Below are 20,320 nucleotides of genomic sequence, written 5' to 3' on the forward strand. Positions count from 1 at the left end.
TCAATAAAGAAATTGAGGCCTAAGGACAATCGGCAAGCAAGTGACAGAGATGGGATGCAAACCGAGGCAGTCTGGTTCCAGAGCCTGGACTCAATGCTATATTCTTGGCCAAACACCACGGCATCTCACATTAAGCAAATCAGGTCTATAAATGCCTGATTACCTACAAATGAATAAGTAAAAAGACATACCAATGAATAAAAATATGTGAGTTCTTATGAGATATCCATGAATACCTTTGCCCATCCACTACTTCTCACTCATATTAAAAATAAGCATTTTAACAGTAATTTTTAAAAGATTATTTCAAGCTAAATAGGGATTTAAAGGAAGAGGTTTCAGAGGTGAAGAGCAGAACTATGGAGAATTCAAACGGCTTACTACTGCTATCTGCTTCTGCTGTCAACTTTCTGCGACGCAAAATCCTTTCTAACTCAGTTTCACTGTTTTCAGGGTCAAGGGATTTTAAGCTTCTTGAACTAGTGGATTTGTTAAGTGTCCCCTAAAGTAAAAACAAAACAAAAACAAAAAGGTTAATGTCTTAATACAATATACAAAAAATCACAAAAATCAAACCAACAGAACATTACCAGAATTTGAATGGAATTAGGAAACAAATTTGCTGTACATATATTTTAAATGTGCACATCCTCAACAGAGGGTCGAGCATTTAAGAAGATGTTGCTGACGAGGGAGATGCTGGCTTTGCATCAGAAGAGCAGATCGAGAACACCTCTTGATGATGAGATGAGTATGAAGTTCAGCACTGGGAAAGTCCTTGCCCAATGACCTTTAAGATTCTGATGCGTGTTGATCGGTGGAGAAGAGAATGGATATATTAAACTCACCTTAGAAGGGTATCTTGATAGAGCAGCCATGAGCCACCGAACCCAAATCCTTGTGGCACTAAAAAAGTGTGTGGCTGATTCTTCAGAGAGAGGGACCCCCTATTGCACACTTGGTGACAATGGTGTTGTGGCTGCAAAGGAAGCAGGCTATGTTCTCCCAGGTGGCCTATCTGAAGAAGGACTGCCCTGATCACACCTTGACTTCAGTGTGCAAGAAGAGAGTTATAAGCACACAGGGAGGCATCCAACTCCATGTTCCTAACAGAGGTGATAGTGGATGTACTGTGCAGGGCCCAGAAGATACTGGAGGAAACAAGAGAGGCATCCCGCTGTGCTCCTGCTTAAATTGGCACTGACTTCCAAGAAGACAAAGATCCCTGCAGGGGTTCCCTGCCCCTGTGACAGAGGGAGAGCTATGCTTTCCACCTCCACTTCTAGTCAAGGGTTTGTAGAGAATATGGGTGATGTGCTTCTCCACTGTATTAAGGATTTAGCACTTCAACATTACCAGGTTTTCAGAAGAAAGGTCCACTCTTTCTGTGAAGTGGTTCTCCTCAGCTATGCCAGAGGCTTGGGGTGGAGGGAGGAGCCAGGAGAACTATGGTCTTCTGATCAGAGGATAAAGGAACTCAAGTCCAATATAACTGGCCAGACTTCATGCCTGAGTCAGAAGGAGCTTTTGTCCACCCAGGCTAATAACCACGCCAGCGTCTGAACAGCTGAACTCACTAAGCTCTTGCCTCACTCCTGTTCCCTCCCTAATGCCAATTTCTGGAAGATTCTAAGAATTCTACCTGCTAAAAAACGGTAACCTGTGTTTCTTCTTTAGACTATAAAACAAAAAAAAAAAGTCCTTGTAAAATCAGACGTTTACAAATTTCACATTGATATAGGTTATTATGTTGCTTTTGTTTAGGAAAAGTGCCCCACTCCCCCACCCCCTGCTATCTGTTTGAAGTTATAAAAAAAAGTATCCTGCTGTCTGGAGGGAAATTGACTAATAAGATTAGGAGACTATATTATTTTGCTGTCAGCTACCTTCACAACTCATGTGTGAAATACTTAGATAAGGCTCACATTTCAATCAGATAAGGCTCATATTTAATATAGTACTTGTTTCTATGGAAGTACCTCTTTTTGCTTTGCACTTACTACAGAAATTCATAAGACATATGAAAAGGAAAGTCACTTCATATATAATACCAAAATTTAATTTATTTCATAATTTAAAACCACAATGACCTGTTGAATTTAACATTGCAGGTCAGTATTTAGTTATTGAAGAGAAACAGAGTGAGGTATGATTGTCATTGACAAAACAGAACTATAACTACTTTATAAAACTTGAAAAGCATGTACTAGAACAACTATCCCCATATCATGTGTGTTTATAATACTTAATACCATCTGTATAATATGCTACCAGATGTTTGAAAACTTACAGTTATCACTACTGAAATAACTTATAAAATTAATACTTTGTTTGAATGTCAAGGACACTATGGTTTTTCCTAATCGCTGGTATTAATTCAAAGAAAAAGTGTATGGTATTTTCTATTGTTAAATTTATCTTTCACAACATCATCTAGTTTTTTTCATGTGGATAACACAATTATTCCCCCAAATTCCTGACTATAGTAAGCTATCCTGTCACACCTGAGATGGAGGAAGTCCACTTTCCAAGTTCTTACCTTTGAGCCCCTAACTTCTTCCTCCACTTACTGCCTGATGTGGTTGAGTAAGCAAATACAAAAGCAAACTTTAAATCTACAGGCAACTGTGGATGACAAAGATTCTAAACTCTCAGCAGAAACAAAGAGTTGAGCTCATAAAGTATGGGAGATTATCTTGGTTATCTATGGTAGAATAACAGAATTTGAGAATGAGAAATTGGCTCATTAACCATGTGGTACATACAATTCCTTCATTTTACAAAGAGAATTCAAACTCAGTGGTGAGCTGAAGGGTCTGGGCAAGGTCCAAGGCTGGACCTCTTGGACCAGATCTGTTAATTCCCAAACCAGGGCTCCTTCTACTTCACACCACCCTGAACACGAAACCCTCTTAGGCTCCATGTTTGCTAAGTGCTCACTACACTGACTGATCTCAGCGTCAGATGGCAAAATGAACTGTTCAACAATTCCTATGTACTTTGAAAAACTGAAAATGTTTGAAAAAGACCCATAAGACAATTTGTTTAAAGTTGTTTTTGTTTCTTTGGTTTGGAGCTAACTGAATTTGAGAAGAGACATTTAGATTAATTTATATTGATTTATTCTTCAGGAATCACCACTGCCACTTAGAGTGGCTTTAAAATGACTGAAGTGATTTGGTCATTTCCTAAACCTTAAAACTTGTGTAACTATGAGAGATGAACTATACATATTTTATCAACAAAATATACAGCTTTAAAAATTAACTGGAAGTAGGTTTGGAATAATGAGTTGTACCATACTAATACCTTAAAAATTGTACAACTCAAAATATAGAGTAGAGTTTTCCAACTCCCCCCAAATCAGGCATTTGTTCCTTCATGTGAGATTTGCTCAGCAGCCGACCAAATCTCTAAGGCTTAGTTAGACATTGAGTCACATTCCACTGCAAAATATCCTTTACTGAGCTGCTTCCTGGTTCAGTCCTGGAAGAGAACTAACTGAACACATATTTCCTAGTGCCTCTTGGCACAGGTGCTTGCTCTCCACTCCAGCATGAAACTATGAGCTTTTTGGTGTTTTTCTACATTTGCTTCTCATTTGCTGTGATTGTAACGCTGGGTACTACCCTTGATAATCCTAATAGTCGGAATCCTGGCAAGAAGCACCAGAAGCAGGGTGAGCTGGGGGCTGGTTCTGCCTCTCTCATAAGAATGTGCCTGGTTTCCTGACTCCAGTTGATTGGGAGTTATAAAGAGTCTGCTGTCCCTCAACAGAAACTTCTATTGGGGTAGAGGAGAGTTGCGGCTTATTGCAGAGGTGGGGACAGGATCATGAGGTCCACTTTTAAAAGATACTTAATACAAAGAAATTATATTGCCAAAATAATAACTACTAGAGATCCACTAATGCCAAATAAGGTAGAACAATCTAATAATAGGTCTAGGGCAAGAAGGATGGGAGCAACTTGCAAAATATGACTTTAAAATTTTTATAATTTGTAAATAATTTCTCAAATTTCTCTCCTTGGAGTGGCAAAAAATTATAGAGAATATTATACTCAAGAATATCATTGAAGCTAGAGGTGTAGCTCAGTGGTAGAGCGCTTGCCTGACAAGGGTAATGTTGTTCTGGGCCTCCCTCTCCCCCAAGAAAATATTGCTGAGATCCAGTAAACTTGCCACCATCCAGCATTGTCAGGAAGGGGAGTATCCTGAATAATCAAGTGTTACCATGTTTCTCATATAAATTTCTGATTTTAAAAATAAACCAAACACATAAGTCAAGTGCAGTATGTTCTCTATACTAATAAAGAGGATCAGTAGTCTCTCCAGCACCTCATAGTGCTCCTGGGGACATCTTCATCAACATTAATTAGCATCCTAATGCAGAGACAATAAAAGGGACTATCCTAGGCAGTGTTCCTTAACTGAACACTGGGTAACAAAATCTTCTGATCAAAGAAGCCATTAGATAATAACCACATTGCTTTTTTCAGTGGTTTTAATCCTTGATTCTGTAGGTAGACCACCACCGTTAGCCAGTGATACACCTCTCTTCAGGGCTAATCCCACTCACTTAAAACTAAAGCAAACTAATTAAGCCATTCTATGTTAAGTCTACTGTTTGAAGACACGCTTGATGAAAATAATTCTGTTTGCCGTCATTATGTGATGTCTGCGTGCAACGCATAATTAGCACAGTAACAACAAACAGGGGCGTATCAGTCCCGCACCTCGGCCCCCACATCGCAGACTCACTGTGCAAAATAACGGGGATTGGGACTGGAACAGGGTCTGAAAATAGAGCTCTGTGTCTGAAGCACTTGCTACGTGAGGCATTTGTCTCTGAAAGGGACATTTGGAGAGGGCAACAATTTCCTCCATTGGAAAAAGCTCCCACTTTGGAAAACAGAAATAGAACTAGAGATGGACGTTATGCACACTTCCAACAAATATGAATTACCTTTAGAAAATGAAATTAGCATATAGAAAGGGTCTCTTATTGTACCCTCCAATTTTTCACTAAATAATTGCTTCAACTGTGGGAAAAAGCAGACTGTGACCCTGAGATGAACATATCTGGGTGGGAGCTCAGGTTTACATGTAGGTGTCAAGAATCCCACTTTCACCCATCAAGGGAAAGCGCTCTCCACGTAAAGCACTACCCATCTATTATAGTGCTGTTATTCACAGACACGTACTGATCCCCACATATGGCCAGACACTTGACCTTCATGCTACAATGCCAGGATTAGAGGGCAAGAACAGGAAACAATGACTTTGGTGGAAGTGTAACCACTCTTTCAGAGTAGAAAGAGCAAAGTGATATTTGATACGTTATTCGCACATGTGATAGAGGAATCCATAAGTACAATCAAGTGAGCTGTCGAAGGAAATGAGGTGAATTAAATGGAAATAAAACAGACCAAAACAATCACCATAAAAAAATAGACAGTAACAATATTTTCCTTTCCTTTATCCATTAATTAAACAATAAACCAGTATCTATTCTTACCAGTATTCCTTTTAGTTCATTCACTGCACTTTCAGAGCCTTTTGAAGATTCTGGCTGCAATTTTGAGAAGGAAAAAAAAATTACTAGTTATTCAGTTTAAAATTACCAACGATATTTTGTATTGCAAATTGTTGACAGCTTATATTGGTGCAATGTACGGCTATATAATTTTAAATTACATCTACATCTTAAGGTTTGGAAAAACTATTAGCCATGTTAATGTTCCCAAGCTTGAATCGAACCAAAAATTAGAAGTTATACATTTAAAACAAAAGGGCTTGTGTTACCATCTCCTAAACATCATTTTGTACCTCTTGATTATCATCATAGATGGGAAAGATTTGGCAAACACCAGATTTGAAAGATTTGATTCCAAAATGCTCAGAATTTTTTTATATCAACTGTTCTCTACATGCATGGCTGGACCTCTGCCATAAGCAAGGAAGAAAGAGAAGAGGGTGCAGAGCAGGGAGCTGGCGAGGGGCTAAGCCTCTCTCTGCTCCAGTAGCTCCAGGAGGGACTGGCAGGTCTTGTTTCATGAATCTCACAAGAGGACTGAGTTAGGAGAGAAGGAACTGGGAAGAATACAGCTCACATGTTAGCATGCCCGGCTGCCAGAGCAGTCAGGGTCTCTGAGGGGCAGCCCAATTATTGCATCTCATGAGGAAAGGTAGGATTTGAGGCAGGTGTTTAGAATCCAAGTCCAGCTCTCTTCTGGACACACCAACAATGAAATAATTTTAAATGAACTTCTGGGTAATTTCTGCCTATTCCACAATACCTAACAGTCTCTGAATTCTCAACTACCTTAAAGGAGGGCAAATTGAGCCTCTGCCCTTATGAAAAGCAGCTCAGGAAAGGCCTCGGATCCCCTGACTCCCACTTCCTTCCACAAAGGATTGAGATAAAGAGAAAACTTGGCAAGATAGAGTGATGGGACCCTGGAGCCTCCCATGCCCAGAAAAAGAGTCAAGAAATGGGAAGCAATCAATAACACCACATTCCTTTCCCCTCCAAAGGTAGTAAAAAAATAAGATCCCATTTCAATTTTTTAAAAAATGAAGATAGAAAAAAACCAGACTGAGGCATTCAGTTCCCATAGGCTGGGTTTTCCGTCAATCACAAACGCCCTCAGTGGAGCCTAAGCTCTAAGACACCAACTCCAGCTGTCCATCGGCACCATTGCAATGTCAAGGAACTTCAAGACCCTGCAGTTATGTCAGTATTTCCCAAGGCAGTGGGACTCCTGCAGGGAAGCTGTGCACATCTCAACTCTAACTTCTGAACAAATTGGCCTGCGAGAGGCATGAAGGTGCTGCCTCGCCCCACGAGCGGCCCTGAGGCAGCCACCTCTGGCAGCCTCTCACATGGATGGCTTAGAAAAGCGCTGATGGCACTGGGGAGGCAGTCCACATTCAAGCAAGCAGTGACCCTGGCGGTCACTCAGCCCTAGTCTACACAGTTTAATAGTTACCAGCGAATAACCCCGGTATCCACTGATAAGGGATGTTTTCTCAACTTTGAACTGATATTAAACAATGTATAACTGCTGGAAGAGTCATGGGAGAAAAGAAAGATCGCAGAGTGATATTCTGAAAATGAAAGGTATATGTGGAACATGAAATTGCTTACGGTTTAAGAAGTTTCTAACATTGTTCTCTAAACTAATTTTGCTTCTTTATGTCACTGCATTTTTCTCTAGCAATAGTCTGGTTTTGCTTATTCTTTCCATAATAGTTGTGACACGAAAGTCGTAAGAACGTATTCTGTTTAAGGCGGCACTCAGACCCTGCATTTTCTAAAGTGTTTTCATATTTTATTTCATTTGATCCTGACAACAACTCATGAATCAGAGAGGGCAGATGCTGTCCCCATTTTGTACAGGAAAAGCTGTAAGGAAGCTGGTGGCAGTGCCAGGGCCCTGATGCCAGCCCTCGACCTGTTACATGGTCATTCTACACTGCTTCCCTTCTGGTTTATTTTGTGACCTTTGCTTGGGAAACGGCTTCCAGGTCATTGGCACAGACTGACCTGCTCTGCCTGGTTGGCTGAAGTTTCTGTCCCACCAGGTGCACCTCCACTCTTGGAGCTGTCATTCTGCCCTCTTTTTCATCACCTACCCATGCACAGCCATGCCACAGCCACCCTTCCTTGCCTGAGTATCTTGCCTGCCTGTGACAAAATGGTCACTAACAGTTCACCAGAATTACTACTAGTCACCACAGCAGGAGACATTCAGGAAGTGCAGAGGGGTACCCTTGAGTATAAGAGAGAAAAACCAGAAAGTCTGGTGAAAAGGAAGAGAAAGAAGGGAGAAAACCTGTCTGTTCACACCTGATCAAAGTAGGAAAAGAAAGAACATTTTTCAAGACAAATGTCAAGAATTGTTACTGGGTCTCTTTCCGGGTGACACACACATAGGGAGGGGAGCAGTACTGACTGGACTCAGCACCTCGGCAGACCTCGAGGGCTGGCTGCATCTGGGTTAGGAGACAGCAGATGAGGTACAGGCTGCACAGGCAGACCATCCTCGCTCGCTCCTTCAGTTCTGTACTGCCTTAGCTCTGCTCTCCCCTTATCCTGTGACCCCACTAACGTGGAGCCTCAGAAGGCAAGAGTGCTGTCTGTTCTGTCTACTGCCTCATCGCCCAGTGCCTGGCCCAGAGGACTCAGCAGATTCCTGACAAAGAAAGGAAAGGGAGTCACAATTGTTAATCCCTGTTTGATGTGACAGTACATATCAGAGTCCCTCTAGAAGGGACAGCAGCTTCCTGCAATATACATGGCTTACTTTCTATCCTGATTAGGTTCACACCAAGGGTCAAAAAGTCCCCCCAAAACAGGCTTATACGGAAGTAAAAAGCCTTCATGATACCTTAGCCTTATCTGACACTCAAAAGTTGGTCCTGTAGCTTTCAAATCTTTACATTAAAAAAAGGAAATATCAAGGGGAAAGGAGCAAGTGGCCACTGCATACCTTTGCCTTCGGTCTGGCTGTCTGATTAACAGGTCTAAGATGAACTCCCTTCTTAATTCTATCCATCATTTCTTCGACTGCTTGCCTCTTCAGATCCGTGACTTCCTCCGCTGTTCAAAGAACACAGACATAAATCATCTTAGGTTACAAGAAAACAGCTAATTCCTATCTTTGGTGACTGAAGATTGCACTATGTAATTAATCACAGTGATTTTTCAGACAGTTGCTGAACATAATAATTTACTAAAGTTAGCAGTCACCAGGTAGAAATGGTTTTTTAAAAAAAATTTCTTAAAAGATCTGAAGAGTAAAACTTATACCGATTAAGATCAAATTTATAACATGGAAGTAAATATTGTTTCACCTAGGTTAAAGTAGATTTTGTTCATTCATCAACATAAGAATAAACCTGGATATCTCTAGGTATATTAAAAATGAGACTTTGTCCCTTTCCAAATAATCATTCATCTTTTCCTCAAAGTTCTTTTTTATAAGTTACAATACATTCTATGTCAAAGAAATCAGTCCAAAGCCTATTTGAAAAAAAGATCAAAGAGATGTTTTGCTTATTGGAAGAAATCCATAGTCAAAAGATGGATAGCAGAGAAATAAAATCTATTTTTAAACTCCCACCTTCTGTTTAGGAATCATGTGGAACGGAAACATTTAAACAAACCTTTTCAAGTCTTTTAAAGCTCGTTATGTTAAAGAAAACATACAGCCAGAAATAATTGTGATTAGGTAATTAAATGTGATTAAAATTTTCAACTATTATCTAACCTTTGAATTATTCTGCTGCAAAACAAATAAACCTGTTGAGATGTATATCAACTAGATGAATGCAACTGAGTTAAGCTTAAACCTGTTCATTAAACCTCTCTCTTGTAGAATATCTTGGCCAAAAGCACAGAAACACTTTGGAACACTTGTCACCACTGATGTGGTTCTAGAAGTTCTGTTTATCTCCATTTAACTCAGCCAATGTATTAAATTGGGGTGTCTCATAAGGACCTTCTAGTCGGTGTCTTCAGTAGATACCACATTGCCTGACAAATGGTACTTGACAAGGACTTAACTGACAGATGACCTCTGAAGTTTTGGCTTTAACTGGATATTAATATTTTTACTATTTGAGTGAAAATAACCCCCAAAGGCTGGCTTCTAATAGGAGGAGATCACACCTGTACCCTCCAGCAGATTGGCACTTGTGTTAGGCCTTGAGCCACAGAGGCCTAAATTTTGGCTGGTGCTTTTGGAAAGGTCTCAGGTTAACTACGGGTATTCCTTCCTCATATAGGAGTGCCCAGGGGAGTAGTGAGGGAGTCAGGAGGTTCCCCCAACCTCTGAAGCAGCACAATGACGGCATCTCTGCCACACTCACCATGTCTTGCAGGCTGCTGATGCACTCCTCACTTCAAAGAGCATTTTGTCATCCTAAGAAGTCACCAAAAAGCTGGGAACTAAAATTTCTCAATATCCAAATAACAATTTTCACTTCAAAAGTCAAAATAGTATCTTTATCAGGCAACATGGGAAACCTGGTCACCAAAGGTAGAACACATCCACCAGTAAATGAAAAGTGACAAAACTGCAGGCCCATCAATCATGGGCCCTTAAGGGCATCTTCTTCCAATAGTCCGCCAATACCATCAGGTGGACAGACAATACATTGCTATGGGTGAAATTTGTTTGTTCACTGGCTCATTCATGCGCTACCTGAATCTCTATTGTACACTCTGGTGCTTTTGCTGACCCTGTTCAAAATCAGGAGAGATAAAACCCACATCTGCCATGAGTATGAGATTCATTCCTGGGAACTGAGAAAATAGCTACAAAACACATTTGATTTTTCAGAGAGGCTGCCATTTTGAGTGAGACTGGGAAGAGCTGCGTGGCAATAGGAACACCGCCTACAAACAGATTAGCACTCTGCAAGGAATGACTGAAACCCAATTAAATGCACCATACAAAAACTAATTAAGGCAGACAGATGGAGAATTATGGTCAACACCATTCAAATCTGCTACAGCATCTAACATAGCAGGAATTTAAAGTAGTTTCTTATATTTGCTTGCCAGAATCATAGTGATAATTCAGAGAAGTGCCACTATCTGTATTGTGTACAGATTATAAACCAGGCTTTAATTTCTCAGCCTTTTTCAAATGTAAAAGCTTAATTGGTCTTAAGGAAAAGAAATCGCTCTTATCAGATTCCCTACTCAGGCGCAACACAAGGGCAGAGCTAGGCTGGCTGCACAAGCTTTCTCTCTCACCGACCCTGTTTTTGAAATCGCAAAAAGCAATCTATATGAACTTCTAAACTATTAAGCAGTTCTAATAAATTGGCAAGAATCGCCTACAGAGAGCTCATGGTATGTTTTGTAATTCTTTCTGCAATCACGCAGTTGGTAATTGTCTCACAAAAGCATGTAATCAGTGGGACAATAGAAATATGCAGGATACTGGAGATTAAAGAAAAGGGACAAATGAAGACAACAGGTCTAATGTTATTGAACTGCCACAGGAAAATAAAATCAAATGTTCTTTGAGTTAGTGCTTCAAGGTCAGTCTTGGATCAGAAAGCTACATGTAATTAATTGGGGCTTAAATTTTAAGACCCACTTGAAAAATAAGTTAGCTCCTCAAAAGAAAATAAAAAAGAGAGGAAAAAAAAAACCCACAGATGAAACCATCACCTTGTTACTCAATAAAATCTTCTGTTACTACCTAGAACAAGCTAAAATAAATTTCTAAATCCCACAGGATTATTTTTCTATTTTGCTAACTTTCTTTTAAAAAAGAAAAAAAGAAAAAACCCTCATGGCATTATGCCATGATGTACAAAATTTCTAAAAAAAAAAAAAAAAAAAAAAAAAAACCACAATATGGCTGAATAAATTTAAATTTTCTGTAAGGTCACAGAGTTAAAGAAATTCACTTAACTACAATATTACTAGAACCTACTGAAATCAGCACTTTCCTTGTCTTCCCATAGGGCAGGTGCTATCTTGCCCATTATCCTTAGCTACCATTTTGAGTACTGTCTATGTGCTGGGTCCTACATTTTTCATGTTATGAGACCCAGAAATCCTTAGAAAAACTCCATAAAATAGATATTATGGTATTTCTCCCTTACCTACAGGAATGTGTTCCAAGACCCCCAGTGGGTGCCTGTAATCTTGGAAAGTATTGAACCCTTTGTATACTATGTTTTCCCCTATATATACACACTTCTGATACAGTTTAAATTAGGCATAGTGAAAGCCTAGCAATAATAACCAAAAACAGAACTATGGTACCAATATAATGTACTAAAACTCATATGAATGTGGTCTTTTTCTCTCCACTGTGTTGGTAGCATATACACTGTGGATACACTGGGAACATGAGATTTCATCACAGTACTACTTTAAATAAGCAATTTAAAACTTATATTTGTTTCTAGAATTTTCCTTTAATAGTTCCAGACTGTGGTTGATCAAGGGTACTGAAATACAGAAAAGTAAACTAAAGAAAAGAAGGACTACTGTACTATTATGCCTGTTATAGAGATTAGCAAGCTGAGGCACAAAGAGGTTAAAACAAAATCAACAAATTAATTCCTGAAATATATCATAAACTGCAGGCATAACTTTGAAATCTTAGAATTGACCTACTAAATATTCTTGTAAAAAATCAGGGCTATTAATTTCAAAGTTTATAATAATTTATTTTATTCAGATCTTAAAACTACAACTAAAATATTCCACTGACCTAATTTATTACCAAGCTTTCTAAGGGAAAAAACCTAGGAATTCCCCACTCATAAGTTCTGAAAACCTTATCAACCAAATTTTAAAAGCCATCATACAGTACTGACATAAGAAAGAAAACACAGTGATAGTGTGACAGTCCCTACATTATAAATGAGAATCCCAACATGTCCCAGATGATCCTAACATTTGACACTCTGCATTTGTTCACTGTATATTTAATAACCATGTGCACAATTAAGGAGACACTATCAGTAACCACTCTGCCAGACAGATAGGATGCTGCTCTGGCCACCTCTAGCTACAGTACATGTCATTCAAGCTGCATAATTTTTAGGTCTCTTCATTGCAAAAATCTCATGAGCAACTTCTGTGTCAGTAATTATTTAAGATTCCCAAAATAACAATCCAATAGCTCAAGGATGTGGGAGGAAATACTGCCACATTTCATCAATTGTTAATAAAATGTTATTTGCATGAGGAAAATACTATGGCTCCTGATGCTGAGGGTTAAGAAGTTCTAGAATACGTTTTTTAATTAGGAAGATTTTAAATTAAAAATACTTAAATTTTTTGTTGAGACTGACAAGACAATGTGATCTATTTTGAAGGAAAAAACATTCTATTCTGACTGCCCTCCTTGAAAATATACTAATTGTTCCCCTAAAAATATGAAAAAAAATTTTCATTCCTGTGTCAGGCAAAATCAATAGCCCGCAACTCAAGAGCAGAGCTGCCCTGGAAATCACCAAAGGCCTCAGGACTGCTTGGATTCCTGCAATGCCTCTTGCAAAACAGAATTTGCCTCAAAGTCCCGTAAACATGCAGAAGAACAGATTCCAAAGGGCAGCAGGAAGCAGGCATAGAAAGCCAATTCCCAGAGATGAAATCAGCTTTCATTTGTTTTGGTGTTGCAAGGTTCCTGACCAGAAAGAAAAGACTAAATCCAAACCCATTCAATACCATGAGTGCTGTGGGCAGCTGCAGAGAAGAGTAAACCTGCAAAAAGCTTGTAATCTGCTCATGGTGCAGATAAGTAACTGGAAATATCTCCAACACCAGACTCCAGAGTGGAAGACATTAAATACTTAAAGGAAAAGAATATGAAGTCGGATTGGGAATGTGGCTCAGTGGTACAGCATTTTCCTGGCATGCACAAGGTCCTGGGTTTGATCCCTGGCACCACCAAAAAAAAAAAAAAAAAGAAAAAATTAAAGTGAAATGTTATAGTAACTCATACTAATGAGTCATTCGTTTGTATTATTAATACTAATTAGTAGGAAGAGGAGAAGGAGGCTCCTGGAACACACAAGTAATCTATAGGCAGAATATAAAATGTGGGTTCTGTGCTGGTGCAAGGAGAAGCATGTCATAAAATGTAGGACAACACAATTAGATCTATGATCAGAAATTGTCACACTATCAATGACATGCAATAGCTGGCCTGAAGTGGGGAAAAGAGGTTCTGGAAGGAGCTCATGTGTATACCTGGGCTCCATCTAGGCAAATGCTGATGCTTTCTAATAGGTCAGATTCTACAGGCCTAAAGTGATAGGGACAGAAGTGAGTGGTGGGAACAGGAGGCTAAGGGGATAATTCCATAAAGTGGGCCTACTGTGCTGATCTCCACATGTTTTCTTTTCCAAAAATCAGTTTACCTGCAGCCCTATCTGGCTTAAGTGGACAGGATATATCACATTCCTCAGCAGACTACCTGTTATCTGCAGGAGAAAAGTAGGCCCCAAATAATGCTGATAAAAGGAACCCAAGCTGGGCACGGCAGCACATGCCTGTAATCTTGGCAGCTCAGGAGGCTGAGACAGGAGGATCATGAGTTCAAAGCCAGCCTCAGCAAGAGCAAGGCACTAAGCAACTCAGTGAGACCCTGTCTCTAAATAAAATACAAAATAGGGCTAGGGATGTGGCTCAGTGGTCGAGTGCCCCTGAGTTCAATCGCCAGTACCAAAAAAAAGGAACCCAAATTACCCTGAAGGGGGAGACTTTTGTGACTCTTTTCACAGATCAGATTCCTGAACTCAAGGAGATAAAGATAGTTCCTCCTAATCATAAAATCTGTAAGAATGTATGGTTAAGAATCCAATTAGAACCAGTCAGCATGGGCCAAGTGACCTAGAGTTGTCATGGCAATGGGGACTTGAAAGTCTGATGTCATTCTGCTGTCAGTCACAAGTCAAGAGGTGGACCTGGGCGGGACTCTCTGGAAACTTCTCTGGAATTCCCAATAAAACTAGAGTTCAGGAGAGGCATGCTATCCCTCTCCTGAGAGGATGTCTCCCTTGATAGTGTCCCCTTTCCCTTTTCCTGTCCCCTCAATAAACTCATGCTTGTTATTTTGAATGACACGTCTGTAATCTTTCTGACTTGATCACAAAAATCTGAGTTTGAAGGGGGGCCTGTGTGCTGCCTCAGTTTCCTGGAAGGCCCAAACCTTAACAAAAGGAGCAAGGTCTGGCCCTGCAATTTTAAGCCTTTGCTGTCACAGTGGCTGCCCCCAAACTGCTGACAGCTCTGTGCATCTTCTCCCTCCATTCTGTCTACTGGTGCTGTCTTCTATTCCTCCATCTCCAATGACTTCTAGAGTCCTGTGTATTCTGCCTCTCTCAGCAGTTCCTGAGTTCATCCATCATGCCACCATCTGATCAAAGCCACAATCAACATCCACCTGAATGGCTACAATCTCTTCTTGTCCTTTACAGTCTATTCTCTGTTACTTATTGCAGACAGTGATTTTTTCCTTAATTTAGAAAAGACAAACCTCATCATGTTACACCCCTATTTTAAAAGTTCTCCTGCTCTAGGGCTGGGGTAGTGGCTCTGTGGTAGAGCGTTTGCCTGGCTCGTGTGAGGCCCTGCGTTGGATCCTTAGCACCACATAAAATAAATGAATAAATAAAGGTACTGTGTCCAATTACAACTAAAAAATAAATATTTTAAAAATAAAAAGTCTCCTGCTCTTAGGAGAAACTCCAAAATCTTCTCTCTAGCCTCCAGAATCTGGCTCCTGCCTACTGTCAGTCCTCCTCTCCGGCTCCCATGCTGCAACCTTAGCAGTACTCTCCTGGTTTTCTAGCACACCGAGCTCCTACCTCACTTTGCAGTTTTGAACATCCTGCTTACTACCTGGACTGCACTGACCCTAAACACCTCACCCCGATGTCCTAAATGTATGGCCACTCAGCTTGAGCATCACCTCTGACACCAGTGGTCCACTCCATAACCTCCAAGAAACCTGTACTCCTCCTCCACTGTACCCGCCAAAACCTGTATTTAAACAATCACATATTTGCACAGATGGTCACTTGTTCATACTATGTGTAGTCACAGTGGAATGTGACTTTTATATCTTACATTTCCAGTACCTGACACTGTTGTAGTCCACTCTTAAGTCCCTGATAAAGTCCCATTCGCTTGCTATCAATTCTACAAAGTCTTACCTCTAATCCCTCATTTGGGATCACTCCCTGTTACACCCCAAAGCACTTGGTTTTTAATGAAAACATATTTCCCAGTGTACCTTCCATTAGAGTGCCATGTGCATGCACTTATCTCCTCCAATCAATCGGCTGCAGGAAGGCAAAGACAGTCACCTGCTTCATTCTTTTTTTTTTTGGTGCTGGGGATTGAACCCAGGGCCTTGTACATGCAAGGCAAGCACTCTACCAACTGAGCTCTACCCCCAGCCACCTGCTTCACTCTTACAGATGCTTTCACTCTTCCAAAAACCTGTTCACAAAGTCACACTATTCATTTGACAAATGTATGAACTGTTGAAAAGTTGACATCACCAACTGCTTAAGGTAACCCCGATGGACATGATGCTTACTTGTTTCTGGTGGAGTTGCCTTTTCTTTCTTAGCACCACTGCCACTGGGGTGGGACCGTTTCCTGATCATGGACATGAGGGATCTTTGGTAAAAAGAAAAAGACCAACAGATCTTACTGGAGGTTATTATATACCATACAATCCAATAGATAAAAATGTACAGATCCTAAATAATCAGTAAAAGTCCAACTCTTCTGCAGATGCATGAACACAGAATTTACCTAGTCTACTTTCATTTTTGATACTGTTAAATTTTTTCATCTTTTTGAAGGAAAGAAATATGTCTCATTCCTTTCTGTGCAAAACCAAAGTAATCACCAGAGGAAGGGACTGCTATGATTACTGAGACAATGCATACATATTTACAAAGGAAAACAGATACAGGAAAAAATTCACTATGTAAAAATTCATATGTAAAATTCAGAAATGGCTACTGATTTACTACATTTTAGGGAAAAGAAGAGATGAGAGAATTAGGAAACGTTTCATATAAAAAAGCAGTATATGTTATCAATAAATCTCTACTTGTCAAATATTGGCATAAAAATATCTGAATCTACATGCGATAGACCAATTATTTAAGGATAAAATATATTTAGACCACTGTTTCTCTAGCCTATTTTTAAAATGTACATAAAATTCAAATTATGATAAATTGAACCACATTAAAGTTTTAAAACCTCCATGTGTTAAAGGATATTATAAGGACTAAGAAAGATAAGTTACAAAATAATTTTTTAAAAATCAATGAAAACAGCAGATAACACAATAAAAAAATGGACAAAAATATTCAGCTACTATAGAAGGACATCCAAGTTTCTGATATACAAACAAGAAAGCTGTCTGATTCCCTTAATTTTTAGGGAAACACAAGTTAAACCCATACTGAGATATCACTATTTGCTCATCAAGTATGAAAAAAAATAAGTCTGATAAGATCAAGTGTTGGTGCTAAAGAATTCTCAAACCACAAGGGTATATACACTGATAGTGCCATTTTGGAAAATGGGCATTATCTGGTGGAGCTGAAAATGTACATATCCTGTGATCCAGATAATCCACAACCTCAGACTTCACAGAATCGAAAGCAAGCACTTGTGCTCTAGGATACATGTGCAAGAATGTCACACTGAATTTCTATAATTCCCTGAACTGGTAAGGACTCAAATGCCCATCAGCACCATGATGGATAAGCACCTTTTGAGACATTCATCAAGTGGATTACATATCAATGCATAGGAATGAACCTCAGTCACACAATATAACATGGAGAGTCAGAATCTATTGTGGGGTAAGAAGAGCAAGACATAATGGACATATGAAAATTCCAATTACACAAACTTCAACAACAGGCCACACTGATATTTATAGTAGTATAGAGGCCACTGGGTTTCAGAACACACTACTACAAAGTACAGCACCCTGGCATGCTTAGTACTTTAAACTGAAGGACACTGAGATGGCCCTGGAGGGTCTCTCTGACCTTCTGCTGCCCTCCTGTCTCCCGCCCCTCTTCTTCTCCCAGAAGGTAGGTAGGACACAGAAACTAGCAATAATACTCTACCTTTCCTGGTCTTTCTATGTAGGAACTAGCCATAACGAGATCCTCTGACCTACTTGTCTGACATAGGTCATGACACTCTCATTCAGAGGGGTCCTACCTTATCCTCAAGAGGAAGGAATGCTACAGAGGCCAGGAACGATCGAACACACAGGCCTTGCTGGGTCCCTCCTCGGCCTACTACCATTAGCTCCTACCCCTCCCTCCAGTCACATTTCCATGTGGCTGGCTGTTCCTCCTTAAACCTAAGCATATCAACAGTTTCCCCTGGGTCTTTGGGACTCTACTCTCCAGACATTTGTGTCACATAAGTAAATTGGTTATGCTTATCTCTTGTTAGCCTGTCTTTTGTTAATAGGAGTGTCAGCAGTGACCCTTACCACCAGTGAAGAAAGGTACGATGCTTTCTCTATCCCTACAGGACACATATGTAGACAAGACAAAAGTTCATTTAATAAAGGCAAGAAAATTATGCCTCTGTGCATCATCATTTCAGTTTCACCATATCAAGCTTCAAGCAACTGTCACCCTACATGGAATTATTCAATGGTAATTTCCACCTCCTAGTTCTTCAAGAACTGTTCTTGTTAGAAGTGGAAGATACACATATCCTATGAACTACAGAACACGTGTATGTCAATCTGACTGGGCCAGAGAGTGCCCAGGTATTTGATCAAAGGTGTCCTGGGTGTTTCTGTGAGGATGATTTAAATGAGACTAACATTTAATTAATCAGAAGACTGAGCAATGAAGACTACCCTCCCTGATGTAGGGGGCCTCTTCCAACAGTGAGCACAACAAAAATGCTGGCCCTTCCCCCAGTCAGGAAGAACTGCTCCTGCCTGACACTCTTCAAACTGGAACATCAACCTTTTCCTGCTTTTGAACTTGAACCATCACCACGTGCTGCATCTTGAGTCTGCCAGCCTCTGGAATGGAACTATGCCACAGGTTCTGAGGGCTCCAGCCTCAGAGTGGAACTATACTACCATTCTTTCTCTATGGTCCCAGCTTGCTGACTCCCCTACAGATCTTGTAACTTATAAGCCTCCCACAACTACATTGGGCCAGTTCCTTGTAATGAATGACTGACTCTACTTGGTCATGTGCCACATAACAATGTTTCAATGACAGATCACATATACAGTGATGCTCCCAAAAGAGTATATTATTGCCTAGTGACATCATAACCATCTTAGTTTGTGTAAGTATACAGCATGATGTTTGCAGATTGAAACTGTCTTAATTTGAATTTTTCTCAGATGGAATCTCCATTGTTAACAACACATGACTCTGTTTATAGTTATTGACATCTACATCTGTACACACACCTCCTGCTGGGTCTGGAGAATTCTAACTAATGTACCCAGCCCTCTCCCTAGGAACCATACTTGTCCAGGACCTGTCCTTCCTACACTCCTTGTTATTTAGGTCGAGGGGTTCCCCAAAAGCTCCTAAGTGAGACAATGCAAAAAAGTTTAGGGGTAAAATGATGGGATTATGAAAGCCTTCACCTAATCAGTATGTTAATCCACTTGAATATTAACTGGGTGATGAGTGTAGGGAGGTAGGGTTTGGCTGGAGGTAGGTCACTGGGGCACACATTTTGTTCCTGGTGTACAGAGCTCTATTTGCTGATTGCCATGTCCTGAGCTGCTTTTCTCCTCCACACCTTTCCCCTGATGTGCTGCCTGGGACCAGAGCCACGGTATCAGCCATCTAAGGGCTGTCACCTCTGAAACCAGGAGCCCCAGAGAAACTTCTCTTCCTCTAATTGTTCTTGTCAGGTCTTCTGGTCACAGTGCCAAAAAAGCTGACTAAAATACTCCTCTGATACAAAATGAATAAGGTATGCCCTCTTCCTCTTCCTCCTAAAAGGTAATAAAGCCACTTAAGCCATGGGTCTTAGCCCTCAACCCCCCACACACTTTTCCTTCTACCTATTATCTATACCAGGGTAAATAAAGCACATGGCTCAGGAACAAAGTTGGAAAACCTTGACTGACAGGTTTGAAGTCCATCAAAACGTTTAAAACACATGCAAATATGTTTCTTTGACAAAAAAGTATTTCTCATGCATAAAAAATTTCTGAAAATTATCTCCTCTACTATTTAAACTCATCTTAAAATATAAGCCATTCATATTATTCAATAAAAATTGTATTGAAAGAGGCTTATGAAAGAGTTCATGTCTGAGATATACAAAGTCCTGAACTTATATCCATTTCTCAGTCTATTTGTAAAGTACTCTTTGGGGGAAAAAAAAATTCTATTTAGGTAATACTTTACTTTTAATTCTAGGGGCTCTCAACATTTCTGAGACTAAAAATTACAGGCCAACAGCAAGATTGTAATTGCTTTTTAACAGTTTTCCCTCCTCGGAGAAGTGACCTTTCTTATCAGCTCAAAATTCTAGACCTTAGAGAAAGATCAAAGTGATGAATGTCTAATTTTAAATGTCAAATTTGGAATATCTCCTACAGATTTAGCTACCCAGGAGAGAAAGAATTTAAAATACCTGAAATTCTTTCAATTAACTCTTGGATCGATCACGTGTAAAAATTATTTAGCCTTAGCTACTTCAATGGCTTCAAGTAGATTATGTCATCCCCTACTCAGTAAGGAAAAGTAATGAGAATCTTTTTAAAAGGCAAAGTTCCATTTTCAT

At 39.9% G+C, this 20,320-nt stretch overlaps 1 protein-coding gene across 4 annotated transcripts in view; it reads right to left on the reverse strand.

Annotated features, from left to right (window-relative positions):
- The window catches only part of Shtn1 (shootin 1), a 96,534-nt gene that overhangs the window by 20,847 nt on the left and 55,367 nt on the right, over nt 1–20,320 (reverse strand). For 3 of the 4 annotated variants that reach the window (XM_058581327.1, XM_058581328.1, XM_046450387.2), the window contains 4 exons: nt 16,092–16,174; nt 8,496–8,605; nt 5,519–5,572; nt 382–502 (listed from right to left, as the gene is read on the reverse strand). In XM_058581327.1, coding sequence (XP_058437310.1) covers nt 382–502; nt 5,519–5,572; nt 8,496–8,605; nt 16,092–16,174 — 368 coding nt within the window. The remainder of the gene's footprint in view (nt 1–381; nt 503–5,518; nt 5,573–8,495; nt 8,606–16,091; nt 16,175–20,320) is intronic. The other variant, XM_058581329.1, reaches the window with a different exon arrangement.

The sequence above is a fragment of the Marmota monax genome, unplaced genomic scaffold, assembly GCF_021218885.2.
Source record: "Marmota monax isolate L192 unplaced genomic scaffold, Marmota_monax_Labrador192_F-V1.1 WCK01_AAM20220418_F8-fsc00004, whole genome shotgun sequence".
Taxonomy (NCBI): domain Eukaryota; kingdom Metazoa; phylum Chordata; class Mammalia; order Rodentia; family Sciuridae; genus Marmota; species Marmota monax.